The sequence below is a fragment of the Nipponia nippon genome, unplaced genomic scaffold (genome assembly GCF_047370975.1).
Source record: "Nipponia nippon isolate SJK-2023a ecotype South Korea unplaced genomic scaffold, ASM4737097v1 scaffold_31, whole genome shotgun sequence".
In the NCBI taxonomy this organism is placed as follows: domain Eukaryota; kingdom Metazoa; phylum Chordata; class Aves; order Pelecaniformes; family Threskiornithidae; genus Nipponia; species Nipponia nippon.
In genome coordinates this window covers 4,277,783-4,293,218 of record NW_028262349.1, presented here as the reverse complement: position 1 = coordinate 4,293,218, position 15,436 = coordinate 4,277,783, and the positions used below count along the sequence as shown (strand labels likewise).

At 56.7% G+C, this 15,436-nt stretch overlaps 1 protein-coding gene and 1 long non-coding RNA gene across 4 annotated transcripts; one reads left to right on the top strand and one right to left on the bottom strand.

Annotated features, from left to right (window-relative positions):
- Positions 1-223: 223 nt before the first annotated feature.
- LOC104018766 (acidic leucine-rich nuclear phosphoprotein 32 family member B) lies at positions 224-8,740 on the bottom strand. 3 transcript variants are annotated; one of them, XM_087769035.1, is made up of 7 exons: positions 8,584-8,740; positions 5,908-6,057; positions 5,261-5,383; positions 3,924-4,122; positions 3,476-3,597; positions 2,986-3,040; positions 224-2,127 (listed from the first exon to the last, which is right to left on the bottom strand). In XM_087769035.1, the coding sequence occupies exons 1-7, from the start codon at positions 8,635-8,637 to the stop codon at positions 2,039-2,041; spliced, it is 792 nt and encodes a 263-aa protein (XP_087625161.1). In that variant the 5' UTR covers positions 8,638-8,740; the 3' UTR covers positions 224-2,038. The 3 variants fall into 3 exon arrangements, with proteins under 3 accessions (XP_087625161.1, XP_087625162.1, XP_087625163.1); XM_087769036.1 differs by having other exon boundaries at positions 3,476-3,594; XM_087769037.1 differs by lacking the exon at positions 8,584-8,740 and adding an exon at positions 6,786-7,757.
- Positions 8,741-9,547: 807 nt separating this feature from the next.
- Positions 9,548-14,452, top strand: LOC148054351 (uncharacterized). Its single transcript, XR_015707319.1, has 3 exons — positions 9,548-9,780; positions 11,260-11,343; positions 11,467-14,452. It is a non-coding gene; the product is annotated as an uncharacterized LOC148054351 (long non-coding RNA).
- Positions 14,453-15,436: the final 984 nt, after the last annotated feature.

Sequence of the window (15,436 nt, the reverse complement as noted above, 5' to 3'; positions counted from 1 at the left end):
CTGCCGCTCCCAAATCAGCCCCACCAGCCGAGCTGCACTTACCGAGCATCCACCCAGCCAGGGCTGAGAGCAAAGCCAGGCCATGCTGGGGGCACGACAGCCACCGCTCCCAGAAGAGACTCAAGAAAAACCGCCCCGACACTTCCACCAAGTGTTCCTGCAGGCTGGCTGCAGCTCGGATGGTCCTAGAGCAGAGGCAGCGAAGACAACGTTCATTGCAATGGATTTTTAAAAACTGAAGTCTTTATTAAAAGTTTTATCCAAATTTTGTAACAAAAGATACAAAAGGGCTGGAGATCCTTATTTCTGGGACTAGTCTGACCAATCAAAACCTGACAGTTACTAGGCTAATATAAAATCCATACAATCTGCTAAAAATGCAGGGAAAAATTAGAAGTAACTGCTGCTCTGAAATTTCTTTTAAAAATTCCTTTAACATTTATAAGTTACTCAGTTTGCATTTTACAGGACTAGTTCTTCTCCAAACGGTTACAGCTACTGTACAATGCAAGAGACAACAGCAAGAACAGAACAAAGCAACAGAAACTCGGATGTGCTGCAACACACACCACTCCTCTGAAGGAACCGCTGCGAGTCTCACCTCCGAGCGCCGGGTGCCGACAGATTGCCCAGAGCAACCACTGGGAACGCCACAAAGTGCCAGTGCGTCTGCACCCGCGGAGAGCCTCAACAGCGGGAGGAACAGCAGTTACTCCCGCCCCAGCACCGAGCAGTTACCATCCCTTGGATGCCACGGGGTCAGTTCTCCCCAGAAGCTAACGGCTGGGCCAGCTGAACACCTCCAGGCAGAGGAAGGGTGGGCAAGGGGGCAGAAACCCTCCGGCGGAGAGCTACGCCTGCCTGAATTCCCCCTTTCCTCCTTCCAGCCACGGCGGGGTGGGGGGACACGTGCTGTGCGGCACCCTCTGCGCTCCCGCAGAGCACAAACACGGGTGGGAGAGAGCTGGATTTCTGATCAATGCACTTCTCTTCACGCTGAAAAGGAAAGAGGAGGAGGATGCGTACACCAGGCTAGCGCCGAGACAACTGTCCAGAGCTGGTACTGGCTAGCAGAAGGACCCTGAGAATATATAGGCTAACACGGTCTCCCGGGGAACGCCGAGTTAGGTGCATCACAGTGATACTGGTTGAACGTGTTCTGTACAGTGTGAAATGGAGTTTGACAGAAGTGCAGTATCCCTTCACCTGCTATTTCCTATCTCTTCCTAAAGGCAGAGGCTGCTACGGGGTGACGAGAAGCGTCATCACGGCAAAGACGCTCACAGCCGCAAAAATCAGACTTACTGGGACATCCAAGTGAAAGCTATTAAGTGGCCACCGGGAAAAATATTCCAGTTGATAAAAAAATAGGAAAGCAAGTGCAGGGCTACTGCAAGGTGCATCGTCAGAGGTACCAGGTCTTGCAAGCAGCCAACCCCCCCTCCCCAAGACCCCAGGCACCCCACGTCCCCAGCACTAAAGTATCTTCAAGCATCTCCAGAGACCACATCACCATTATTTCTGATCAGAGAGAGCTCAGTGATCATTCGCTTTGAGTCCATTTAGATGAACCAGATTTGCACCCACTGCTCAAGATGGCTCAAGCGTCTTCAGAAAGCTGGTCTGAGGGCATGCGGATAGCAAACACGCCTTCTTTGCTGTCAGGCAGGGTGGCGAGCTGGAGCTCTGGGTCCAGTGTGGCAAGGCTGATTTCAGACACGAAAGATACCCTAGGAGGAAATTTTTTTCTTTTTTTTTTTTCTTTTTTTTTTTTTTTTTTTTTTTTTGCAAACTGCTGCACAAACCACAGAACGGAGAAAGCCTTTGGTCATGAGATACTTGTGAGAAAGTGAGCCTGGTATGGAAGATTCCCCTGAATGCCTACAGTATTCTACATCTTAAAAAAATATATTGTGGACGCTGCAGCCATACAAAGGGGGGAGGAGTGGGAGATGGGGATTTACAGTCTCACATAGACACAACGGGGAGGTTAAGACAAGCACAGTCATAGTCTGTAAAACTGATTGGCTCGCTTGGATCAGTCATCCTCATCGTCCTCTTCGTCTTCCGGATCTTCCTCTCCTTCATCCTCTAGATTTCGTTTTCTCTTTTCCCCTCGTGGAAGGTCTGCAAAAAGAGGTGAAGCGTGAAGCTCTGTTCAGTCTTGCGGAACAGCATTTGAGCTGTGGCTTCAAGCCGCGTCAGCCACAGCTTGCTGGTGAACAAGCACAGACTGGCACCATTACGGAGCAGAGATCCACCCTGCCCAGTTTCTCATGGCACCCAGAAAAGCCTGCACTAGCACGAGACATTAACTATTTTCTATGCCCTCCAAGCACCCCACATTTCAACAGCTGCCTGAAAACGGGCTTTTTTTGTTGAGCACCCCCAAAACCGCAGCATCTGCAGAATTCAGCCACTTCTGACCAAGCTCATACAAGATAATTTGAAGTCACGCTGCCCGCTATGTTCTGTCAACATTCACTCAGGCGTTTATAGTTTGTTATAACCAAAGGAATCTGAACTCACATCAAGAAGCTCGGCTCTACCTTCCTCTCTACAGCTGAGAGGAGAGAGGAACATGTCTCCAAGAGCATTTCCTCACGCACACTACTAACGTGAGCTTCTGCGACAGAAGCCCTGCTTCAGACTATCAATTCAAGCTTAGAACTGGTTTTCTAGGCAATTTGCCCGTTTAATATTTGGCAGACTTACCCAGCTTGGGTGGTATTGGGAGGTACGGAAACCTGTTTCCCCATCACCACTGTGTGACCCTTTGGTTATAACCACTATCCCACAGCCAGCTTAGGCAGAAGCAACAGCTTCAGCGGTGCCCGTAAGCAGAAACGCTGCGCTTCCTACCAGGGAAAAGCTGCAGGCAACGACAGCGCTGCACTGAACCTTGGGGAGCTCCACAAAAACAGCCAGCGTGTGAGACTGTTGAGGCAGCTTTGCAAGCACTTAGTTTGTTAGGATTTGACTCACCATCATCAGCTTCATCTTCTTCATCATCCTCACCATCCTCCTCCTCATCTTCCTCCTGGAGTCAAAACAAGACGCTTTGTTGCAGGAACCACAATCCCACGAGCAAAGTTTCATTCCACAGCAACATCTTCCTTCACCTCTGCTCCTGCCCCACTCGGGCCTCAGGGTGGCAGGTACAAGCCGAGCGGGGAGAAGTTGCCGGTTCCTAAATAGCTTCCCGCGTCCCTACGGAGGGGGCTGTACGGCTTTAGCACCTGAAGCCACGGGAAGCACCAGGCTGAGCAATAAACAAGTCTGAACTGGCAGACTCTGTGGACCACGAGCCAAAAGGTGTACGGGAAAAGTCAGAGTGCACGGCAGCACTCCTCGGGTCTGCCCACAGAGGCATCGGTGACATCTCCTCAGGTGGGTCACCAGATCAAGGGACAAACACGCTACCAAACACAGCAACGTGGTGCTGCGGCTTTACACCGATGACAGAAAGTCTCACCTCATCATCTACTCCGTCCTCCTCCTCTTCACCTTCCAGATCATCATCTTCATCTTCTTCATCATCAATGACTTCTTCATCCAAATCATCTTCCTCCTCATCATCATCCTCTTCCTCACCTTCTACCAAGAGGAGAGGGAGGTAAGCGTTACAGTTCTCCCTCGCTACTCCCAGACAATGGGCTCGCACCTCCAACCCCAGTGCTACGTGAGCAACGGGCAGGCAATCACGCAGGACAAGCATGCACGAGGAGCGCCAGCAACGAGCCCCGTCAGCTCGCAGCAAGTCTCACTTCTTACGGAGCCTGCCAAGGGAGGGAGCGGGGTCACCCAGACAGCCCCTACTTCCGTGGCAAGTTATAATCACCATTTATTTAGCAACATCACCATGCAGAAAGGGAAAAAGGGGTTGTTCGCCAGCAAGAAAACCAAGAGGAGAAAATCCTCACCTTCCCCATTCTCATACTCATCTTCCAGTCCATCCCCATCTGCTTCAGGGTCTGAGTCAGGGGCTTCCTGGTCATCAGCATCAAACCCGTCTAGGTAGGTGAGCTGGGGCAGAAGGGTGAACACACTCTCCCGGTAGTTGATGAGCATTGTCACCTCACAGTTGAAGAGGTCCAAACTATGCAGGTTCGGCAACTTTTTCTGCAAAGATCAATTCATTAGATTATTTACAAGTTGACACTGTTTGAAGATCAGGCAGCCATCCGAGGACAGCTGGTTTGCTACCCACATCTAGTACAGAAGTGTCTTTGCATGCATTATTTGCACCATGTGCTCCTCAGATGGAGAGAAGTTACTGCTCTTGCTAACTGCAGGCAAAGATTTCTTTTCAACTCCTCTGTCTTAGTTTCCTACTTTCCTCCTAGTTGGAGCCAGCTCCCTGTGAAACCATTTGCAAATCTTACTCCCTTCTGAATGGGGTGGGCAACAAGCACAGAAAGCCCAGCTTCCCCAGCAGGAGGAATCCCTGAGCCGGCCTCATCCTGCCCAAAACATCAGGCAAAATACCCGAGAGCACAAGAGAGGGAGACCAAAGTGCAGCGCCTGCATGCTGCGCCCCGTGTGCCCTTCAGCACAGCCACAGCAGCTCTCCCGCTCAGGCCATCGCACCATGCACCAGGTCTCGCAACGGAGGAGTAAAAGAGTTTCAAGCTCTTTCTAGAGGGGACAGAGGGACCAAAGGCAACAGCTAATGAAGGAAATGCCCCAGCTCAGCCCTTTCAGCTACAGAGCCAGGATCACAGGGCAAGAGCCCTCTCTGGGGCAGTTCAGATGCAACGGGAACCCCCTGCAACGCATGCTGTGACAGCACCCAGGGCGAGAGGGTCTCAGCCCAGCCCAATCACAGAATCAGTTCGGTTGGAAAAGACCTTTAAGATCATCAAGATCACAAGGATCACAACAGCGCCTTTGGACTGATGCGATGGACACCCTCACTGGCGTCCAAGCAACTCATCTCCATGACACCCCAGGTGCCACCTACCTCGCACTGCATCCGACCCATTAATGGTCCTTTCTCAGATGGACACTGAGCACTGCATCCACAGTTTTACTCATCCAGCCCAATTTCATGCTTCTTTTAGCAACTGGCTGCTGGTTTTCCAGACAGAGGAGCCATTAACTATTAGCCCAGCCTCAAATTGGACCCACTCATCTGTTCCCATCAGAACCACGAAGTGCTGTTGGAACAGGTACCGAGACGTTGGACTTCTGCTGCGCAGACACGCTCCCCAAAGGAAACAGCGTCATCCCTGAGATTCCAGCACAGCCTTCCACTCACCAAGGGCTCCAGGGTATTGATGTCTTTGATCTTGTTGCCGCTTAGATTCAAGTGTGTCAGGTTAGGAGTTCTCTCTGCTAGAACTTCAAGGCCACCAGAAATCCTGTTATCACTCAGCTCCAGCTGCCAGAAGGGAACATCACATGGTCACAAAGTGTCTCGGCTTGTGACATGGGGAATAAAATTGCCCTGAGAACCGGACTACAACGGGCACCCAAGTTCCCGACCCTGTTCATTAGACCACGCCGTAGAGCAGCCGTTCAAATTTTTACTTGAAACCCCTTTCCGGCAGTAACGCAGCACTCCCAGCCACCTCCGTACTGCAGGACACAGGGGTACGTGTCCTCTTAGCTGTAACCACATGTTCTAAAGTCCAAAATATTTATGATGTTCCTGAAGCTTCTGACAGTAGCACAACAGCCAAAGCAAGAGAGGAAGGATGCTAAACATATAACAAGCTCAAACGCATTTTATTGCGTACTAAAAAACCACCTCTCTCACTTGCTCAGGTTGTAGGCTGCAGAGGAAAAAGCAAAATCAAATGGCCTTTTTCTGGCAAATGCAGGAAAAACAAGTGTCACCAGGAACAGGACAGCAGAAGTCTCACAGCAAGGACTGCTGGAGATGGGACCACAGCTCTGACTCACCTTCCGCAGTTTGTTGAGTTTGGGGAGATTGGAGACAGACAGCAAGTTGATGTTGATCATGCTGAGGAACTCCAGGTTCTCGAAATCTGAAGAGAGACCAACGATCTTCCCATCGTCTGAACGGCAGTTATCAAGAACCAGCTCCTTCACCTGCCAACAGAAACACCCAGCAGCTGTCATCACACCCAGCCAAGCCTCACCTCGAGTCTGCCAAGCTGAGATCAGGTGGAGTAACCAACACTCCAAAGCAGCACGTGTGTCTGAAGGTCCTCCTTACACACATTAAGGGGCACGCAAGATCTTAAAGCCAAATAACCTTTGCGAGGGCACAAGGTGAGAATCCCTCATGGTGGTTAGGACTTCACCCTTTAAGCCCGAGCCACGCGACATGCGAGCGCTGCACCACCCTGCACCCTGCGGCTCCAACCAAGGTCCACCTTCCCCACCAAGAAGCATGAAGGGGTTGAACCATGAGGTTGCATCACATTTCACGCACAAGGCATCAAAAAGCTTTCAGAGTCATGCTTTGGGCTTCACCCACAAGAGGCCAAACAAGGTCATCTGGTTTTGTCCCCTTCAGCTTTCTCCCCCACGCCACCGGGGTGCTGGAAAACCTGCCTCCAGAGGAGTTGTTTCCCTGTGACAGTCTCCACGCAGAAGTGACACGCCTGGCTATGCAGCTCTAAGCAGATGAGGTCGACCTCGGGCTCGTAGTGCAGGACCACTGATGGCATGTAATATTTTGCCCAGCACAGACTACACACACAGAAGCCATCGCCACCCGGTAATTCAGCATAAAAATCAACCCCTATGGCATTCGGACCACGAAGCACCAGCACAGCACTGCTCCCCCCCAAACACCTGGAGCGTAAACGTACCTGGCATCCCCCTCTCCCCAAAGCGCAGGCGAGCGCTCATGCCCCAGCTCTCACAGGCCACTTCCAAAACTTGCTTTTACCCCACACGTTCTTCACAGCAAGATGCAAAAATCAGCCAGAAGGCTCGTGATGCTCTCCAAATTCCTCCTTCACAGCGCTCCCATTTTACCTCTCTTCCTCAGATCAGCCAACTGTTACGGAGTCATTTTAAAATCACTTTGCCTTACTGGCAGCAGAGTTTCAGGGCTGCTGTGCCGCCTTTGCAGCACAAGCTGCGAACGAATTAATGCTTAGAACTCCAGAAGTGGCATCGCTGGTCAGGGCTCCCAGTTAAGCAGCAAACAGGCTCAGCCAGGAGTTTTGTAGCCGCACTCGTTTTGCTCCCAACTCCCAGTCTCCTACTGAACCAAGACTCTGTCACCATGGTGGGTGAAAAGGTGGCCAGCCCTCCGCCGCTGTCGCTTTGTTGGCGCGGGCGCAGAGGCGAGCCTGAGCGTTACCAGGTTATGAAGTAACCAGGCCAAGACCAGCTTTAACCCGGACCGGAGCCCTGCCCCGGACCGCAGAGCAAGCACTGCAGCAGGACGAAGCAGCCAGGACGGCTTCTTCCAGCAGCAACGCTGGCTCGCACCCGCTTTGGTCGCAGGGCACACTGGCTGTGACCCCGCTCGCCTCCGCAGCGTGCCAGCCGCTCCAATCCCTGGTGTCAAACTAGAGGAGACCTGCAGCTCGCAGCCTCGGGGGGACACGGCGCAAATCGTTCTGGAAAATCCCTTGGCTATCCACAAAGCATCCTTCATCTCTACCAAAAGCTCCACTTAGGCCCCATGTTCCTCAGGCTTGGCTTGAAGCTGCCCAGGGCCGCACGCCGCCGTCCCCACGCCGAGTGACAGCCACCAGCTATCTCACTGCAAGGCGGCGAGCGGGGCTGCCGGCCTGGCCTAGATAAGGGGCCCGGGGCTCCGGGAGCAGCGGCCTGAAGGGCGAAGCGAAAGGCTTCGAGAGGCTGCGAAGCCCCGGGCCCGGCCCCATGGCTGCCAGCGGAGGGGAGCGGCCGGCTCCCCTCACCCCGCCGGGCGGGACGCCCTCGCCGGGAGGCGGCAAGCTGAGGCCAGGCGGGCGTCGGCGGGGCCCGGGCGGCTCCGTTGCCGCCTCAGCCCCGTCCCGAGGGCCCTGCGCGCCCGCGCCCCGGCACCCAGCTCCCCCCCGGGCCTGCGGGGTTGGCGGGAGGCCCCGCTCGGGCCCCGCACCGCCGGGACGCCCGCTGCCCGCCCGGCGCGGAGGCGGCTCTGACAGCGCGGCCCCCGGCGCCCCCCGGGGCTGGGGGGAGCCCCGGGCCCGGCCCGAGCGCGCCCCGCGGGGAGCCCGGGCCCTGGTGGGGCGGGCCGGGGCAGGCCCGGGAGGCCGCTAACATGGCCGAGCCGCCATGGCTGCGCGGGGCCGCACCGGCCTTGCTCGGCGGCCCCGGAGCGGCGGGAGCCGGCGCGACCCGGCCCGGCCCGGGCCGGCCCGGCCGCCCCCGCCGCCCAACGCCCCCCGCTGCGGGACGGGACGGGACGGGACGGGACCGGCCGCCGCCACCGCCCCGGGCCGGGCCGGGCCCCGCCGCGCACGTGCGCGCCGCCATGCCGGGGGGGGGGGGGGGGGCCGCCGCGCTCCGCACCCCCCAACCTCCCCCCCTCGCCCCCCTCTCACGGTGCAGGACCCCCGCGGGCCTCCCCTGCCGCCGCCCCCGCCCCCCCCCCCCGCAGCACGTGCCCGCCCGGTCCCCCCGCCACGCGCTCCGAGGCCTCGGTACCTCTCCCGGTTTCTTGTTGCGCAGCTCCAGCGTCAACCGCTTCTTCATCTCCATCCTCCCGCCGCCCCGAGCCGAGCCCGCCGCGCCGCCCCGAGCTCCCCGCGCCGCTCCGCTCCCGCCGCCCCGCCCCGCGCCCGCCCGAGCCCGCGCGCGCCGCCGCCGCCGCCGCCTGGGCAGAGGAAGGCGCCAACGGCAACAAAGGCGGCGCGCGCCGCGCCCCCTGCCGGCCGCGCGCCGCGCCGCTCCCGCGCGGCAGCGCCCCCTGTCGGCCCCGCTCCGCCCCGCCGCGGCTCAGCTCGGGGGCGGCGCACGGAGCCCCCGGCCGCGGGGCCCGGGTCCCACCCGTGGCGCCATGTTCCCGTCCCCAGCGCCGCGTTCCCGTCCCCAGGCACCATCTTCCCGTCCCCGGCGCCAGACTGCCATCCCCAGGCACCATCTGCCCGTCTCCAGTGCCATGTTCCAGTCCCCAGGCACCGTCTTCCTGTCTCCAACGCCACGTTCCCGTCCTCAAGCACCATGTTCCAATCCCCAAGCACCACATTCCCAACCCCAGGCACCACGTTCCCATCCCCAGCCCCACATTCCCATCCCCAGCCCCACATTCCTGTCCCTAAGCACCACACATTCCCATCCCCAGCACCACATTCCCATCCCCAGCACCACATTCTCACCCCCAGCACCACGTTCCCAACCCCAGGCCACGTTCCTAACCCCAGGCACCACATTCCCAACCCCAGCACCACATTCCCAACCCCAAGCACCACATTCCCAGCAGCACATTCCCATCCTTAAGCACCACATTCCCATCCCCAGCACCACATTCCCACCCCCAGCACCAGTTCCCAACCCCAGGCACCACATTCTCATCTCCAGCCCCACATTCCCATCCCTAAGCACCACATTCCCAGCCCCACGTTCCCATCCCCAAGCACCACATTCCCACCCCCAGCATCACGTCCCCGTCCCCATGCCAGGCCTCCTTTTTTGGCCGCTGCTGAGGCTACGCCCGCCAGCGGTGCCGCAGCCGGGCAGGCTGATAAAGCCGGGGCGTTGGTCCGGCTTTCTGCTGAAGGAAGGACGAGATAATGGCGGGAACTCCCTCGTTACTGTGAGGGTTACAATGACGGTTTTCCCTTCTCTCCTCCACAGAGGCCCGCGGCTTGCCCTGGCCAGGGCTGTGCTCCGGGAGCAAACACGGTGAGCTGGGAATCCCGCCGTCACGGGACGGGCGAGGCGAGGGTTAGCGGGGCGGCCGCAGCCTGGGAGGTTCATGGCGGGTGCTGTCAGGCCCAGCTGCGCGCAAAGGGTGCAGCGGAACCGGTGGGACTCGCTCCCCGGGGCTCGGAAAGGTCCTCCACCACAACACGGTGCCACCGCTCCCAAGGACCCCGCAGGAGGAAGATTCCTGCAGGATGTGGGCACTGCTGGCGATGACTTCATGAAAAATTATCTTAAAAAATATCCAGAGAAATCTCTCTGATCAACGATCCAAGCCTCCGAGTAAACAGGAACACGAGGGCTCACAGGACCAGCCTCATAGTCCCTCATTGTCCCCTTTGGCAGCAGGCCACTGGCTTGCCTTGTAGGGGAGGAAATGGCTTTCTGGTACATTGCAGTTAATTTTTGCCAGTTGGCTCTAACATGAACCTTATTTTATTAGGAGTAGCAAAATGAAACAGTGACATTAGCAGAGGGGTTTGAGCTCTGAAGGGGCCAAACCCAGGGGTTTTTCAAAGCAGATAAGGGACACCTCCACGAAGAAAAACTGCCTTTAACGTTGGTGCATTTTTTGCATCTCTGATCTCCCCCGGTCTCAGTTTCTCCAGCCCAGCTGCACGCCAGAGAGCTGCCGGTGCTCTGCCGTGGGGCGAGCAGCCCGGGGGGCACCGCACCAGTTACCCCTCTGCTTGGCGTGCCCCTAAGGAGCTCTCCCCGAAACACCCAGCACCGGGGCTGCGTGGAGGTGGGCAGATGACGGGCGGTGTGGCGGGGCTCCAAAGGAGCAGGGAGAGCAGGCACGGCTGGGATGGGCCTGGCTGCAAGGCCCAGAGCATCCTCTTACTGCCCTGTCCGGGTTAATCACATCCCCACGGGCGAAGCAGCAAGCGGGGCATAGAATCATAGAATCATTTAGGTTGGAAAAGACCTTTAAGATCATCGAGTCCAACCGTAAGATCACCGAGTCCAACCGTAACCGGGTTGCACTCCTTCGCAGGGTGAACCCAGGCTCCTCTTGGCCCTTTTCGGCTTCACTGGGACCTACCCGGAGCCAGGTCCCAGAACCCAAGGGGTCCCCAGATCGCCCCTCTCCGAGCCCCCCCAACCCACTGGCCACAGCAGCAGGTTCTGCAGGCTGCCCCTGGGCAGAGCAGCTGGGAGATGAGCCCAGAGGTCCCCCCTTGCTGATCTGCATTTGTTTTAAGGTCTCTTTCATGTCCTCTTTGAGGCTCGTTTCCTGTTCTTTGTAGAAAACAATGCTCCCCCCCTTCCCCTCCCGTCCCAGGGTGGCTTTATCTCCCCTCCCCTGGGCTGCGCTCCCTCGGGAGCTAGGCTTTATGTTTGTCTTAAAATACAAAACCCTGCTCTGATTTAGCCGAATTGATTTTAAAGCTGCCTCTGGTATTTGATGTCTGGTAGACGCATTTAAACTGATCTAGATTTTCTATGTTTGGGCAGATTAACGCGAAGCTGGTAATTTACTGTGCGAGTGACAGCAACTGGAAGGCTGGACCGTAAATGCTGACATGGGTTGAAATTCAGGTCTGCAGCTTTTCACGCAAGCTGGAGCACAGATGCTCGGAATAACGTATTATCTGTCTATTATACAACACAATATTATCTGCTTGCGTTTTGCACTGCTTTAACTACTTCATTCCTCCCCAGTGCCTCCTGAGAGCGAATCCTGTATAAACGGGCCGTTACGGCTGTCTGCGCCGCAAGGATCTTCTCACCACGCCGTACTTTCCTGTCCTCAAACCAGGGACAAGAATCCCCCAGATCTCCCGGCAGCTGTAGATCCCCAGAAGCTGGTCCTGCTGGGATGTACTGGGATCCAGGCCCAGGAGAGCAATGGGCACACCAAATCAGCTGCGATGGCTTCTCCCACGGGAGCCAGGAGCTGCACAACCCCCAGCGAGGGCCGGTCCCTGCACGGCGGAGCTGTTCCACCAAGGGGACTTGCTCCAGAGACCTTGGGGGTGGTTTGGGGGTATTCAGTGATCTCTGGAAAATGTGATCAGGCAATTTCACTGAAGATTTACAAGCCAATCATAGAATCATTTAGGTTGGAAAAGACCCTTAAGATCATCAAGTCCAACCGTTAACCCAGCACTGCCAAGGCCACCACTAAACCATGTCCCCAAGCACCACACCTCCCCGGCTTTTAAATCCCTCCAGGGATGGGGACTCAGCCCCTGCCCTGGGCAGCCTAGGCCAGTAAGGCATCGACTGGGAGACCAAAAAACCAGTGCCCTCGTGCACCCCAAGAACCCCCCAAGGAGGAGGCAGATAAGGTTAACGCAGCCCTCGGTGGCCTTTAGACGAAATTCCCATGGTTTTGGTTTGTTTGTTTGTTTGTTTTTGCTGGTGGAAATGGGGGAATCTCAAACTTGCAGGGCCTGATGTGCTGGGCCCCCGGGGACCCCCTGTCCCTCCGCTTCCCGGCCGGGTCGTGCCCGCCGGCTCCCGGGGCTGCAGGGCTGCGGCGGGGCCGGCAGAGGGAAGCATCCCCCCGGCCATGCGGGAGCGGGGCCCCGGCGAGGCTGGAGCCCGGCCCTGGGGGGTCCTGGGGAGGACCCGGGGGAGAGTGGGAGCAGGAGCAAACGCCTCTGCAGAAGGAGAGCCCGAGCGTGGCTGAAAGTGGTCCTGATTTGGGGCAAAGCCAGTGCTGGTGCCTCCGCCTGGGCTCCGCAACCCTTCTCCATGGGATGCGTGATGGCCAGGCAGCTTTCCATATTTTTTTGGTCAAGACAGAGGTGCCCGAAGGGTTTGGATGCCACCAGCCTCCCTCCAGGCACTTAGCAGAAGTGCCTGAAACAGGAGTTGTTGTCTGGGGGCTCCCAAAAGGCAGCAGGGAGAAGGAGGCACTTCCAGAAAAAAAGATGTGCCTGGGTTTGCCTCTGACCCGAACACCGTCTTTCTGAGAGCGCGCAGGATTAGTACCCCAGCAGAGAGAGAGGCGTGGGGCTGGCACTCCGGTCTACGCACAGTATTTCCCCAGCGTAGGATAAAGGCAGGATTCTTTCATATTTGCAGTGTTTCTCCTTTATTGGTGATTCTCTTAATGGTGCGGCAGGGATATCGGCCCATCCCTCTTGCGCTTTCTGCATGGCAAGGGCTTTGCAAGCCAGGTGGTTTGCACCTTAATATTTTATCAGCCAGTCAGTGACTGAAAAAGAAAATCCAACCATTTTCCCTGGAACGTACCTGTCACGTCCTGTCCCTTGTGACAGGCTGTACCTGGTTTGAAACACGCAGGCGGCAGGCAGGTTCCTTCGGACTCCCTGAAGATGGCATTCATTTTCCCAGTCCAGGGGCTCCTCAGCCCAGGGTGGCTTATTCTCTCCGCACTGCAGTAATTAGCTTTGCCCTGCAGTAATTAGCTGTGGATATTGGCATCTTTATGCCCTCATAACCGTAGAAAAACACCCAGGTCCTATCTCTAAGCAGATCTGGAGGCATCTTGCAGATCGCTGTTCGAACCCCTGATAGGGAAGCTGAGCCGCGTAGCGGGGAAGGTTTTATCCGCCACCACCCTGCGGAGAGCCGGTGCCCTTCCGACCAGCTTCTCCCAGCATCTTTTCCATCGCAGTCAGTGCCTTGGAAACACAGGGTGGGAATGGGCCTGGCTACAACCCCAGGGAGAAGAAAGAGAGGCAGCAGGGAACTACCCGGGGTGGGATTTGGGGAGACAGGGCTGCCTTCGGCCAGGCAGGCACTGTGCCCACCTCACCCCACACTGGGAGTTATCACCTCCACGCTGCCCCAGAAACCCCAGGCTATTTGCAATAGTTGGTAAAAAAAGAAGGGTGGTGGTTAATTACTGTTTTTACCAACTCTGCAATGTCTCCCAGCTCAGCTGGACCAAGCAAGGACAGCGCCAGGAACCACCATCACGGCTATTGCTGCTTTACGCTACCGCCGGATTTTGGATCCCCTGTAAAGGAGCCAATATCCAGAGAGACCACAGAGAAAACCTCTCCCAAAAGCTTACAAAAGGCATGCGACACAGTTGGGAAATGGCCTTCAGGTGCCTCAGGCCCCAGGATGCACCCCTGATGTTAGGATTAAGTGATGCTGTGTCTGCTGGGATGGACACCTCTGGGGAACCCCGTGAAACACCCCTCGCCCCCCAAGAGCTGCAGCGGGCACTTCAGTCCAGAAGGACTTATGACACAGGCAAGCAAACAGACATGAAGGCTGTGTGTAGGATTCTCAAACGCCACCGCTCTTTGCTTTATATCTCAAAAATATGCAGTTGAAACAATATCCACCTTCTTCGGAATATCACCAAGACCATGTCCTGTCCCTGCACCATTTTCCTGCCACCTGGATTATGCTTCAACTGCATCGGGTCTCAGCTAGCTCGTGACATTTCTGTGCAGGGTGGGCATCGATGGGCGAGCCCGGAGGTCTTTCCCTTCTCTGGCCCGGGTTTACATACCTCGCTACCCCCCAGCTCCGATGCTGCAAGACTTCCTGCTTCCAGGCTTCAAAATCCTGCCCCTCCACCTATTTGTCTTGTCTGGAGAATGTCCGTGAACAAGATTTTTCAGTTTGTTACCACAGTCAGAGCTGCACTTGCCCCTAATTTGCAAAGTTGATGTTAATATTCTGGTTACTCACAGGAGTAACATTGCAATAAAAGCATCCCCGGATGAGCTGGAGTTCATCCTCATCACCTCCGCCATGCCAGAGCACGAGGGGGGCCGCTGTGCTCCGCTCACTGTCTGTGCTGAGATTTCAGGACATGAAAATAGGATCTGGGAAACTCTGCTCTTTGGGAAATAGTCCCACAGGTGCCACGGGGAGAGATGCACTGCAGGTAGGATGGCTCCGTCCCCCAGTTCCCTCCCAGTTTCCCAGTCTCAGCAGGGCTGTGCTGGGGAGATAGGCAAGGACCTAGCCTGGAGGCTGGGTTCCCAGAGCAGCCTCCTCCGCCATCACCCGCCGTTGTGCAACCCGCTCACCCCCTCTGCAAAGGGTGTGGGCAGAAACCCTCGCAGGTGGGTGCTGCTCGGGGTGCAGCTGAGCTTGGGAAACAGCCCCGCACCGGCAACGAAACACGGGAGAGCCCTGTGGGCTCCCTCCTTCGCGCCACGCCGGGCGGCACACGCTCCAGCCTCACACACCCCGGCTGTGGCCGCACGACAGCACGGCGTCGGCCCCTCGCATGCCCCGCGTGCCTTCGGAGACGGGACGGGGCGGGTGGATCGGGCTGGAGGCAGGCAGGGCCGATTTTACACCTCAGAGCTATTTCGGAGCCAAACTCAGCCCTGGTGCAAGCAGGAAGTCAAATGAATTGCACCAACCTGGGGTTATTTTGGGCCCTTCGGATTTACCGCTGAGTTGCCTACAGGCTCTTAAACTCTCAGGACTGGTTGGTTTTATTATTCAGAGATGGTTTTTAGTCCCTCTGGGTTCCCAGGGAAAGCCGGAAATTAAAAAAGCAAACAACATAGTCAAGAAATGGGGAGTTATTAAATGAGTAAAGGAGATGTCTGTGCTGGCGAGGGCCGGCGTGGGAAGGGATGAATGTTCAATGGAAGGCGCGTTCCCAGCCAGCTTCTCCCCAGAGTCCGGCCCATCAGTTCCCGTGTCTGGTGACTGCCAGCAGCGTCCCTGGGGCAGGCGC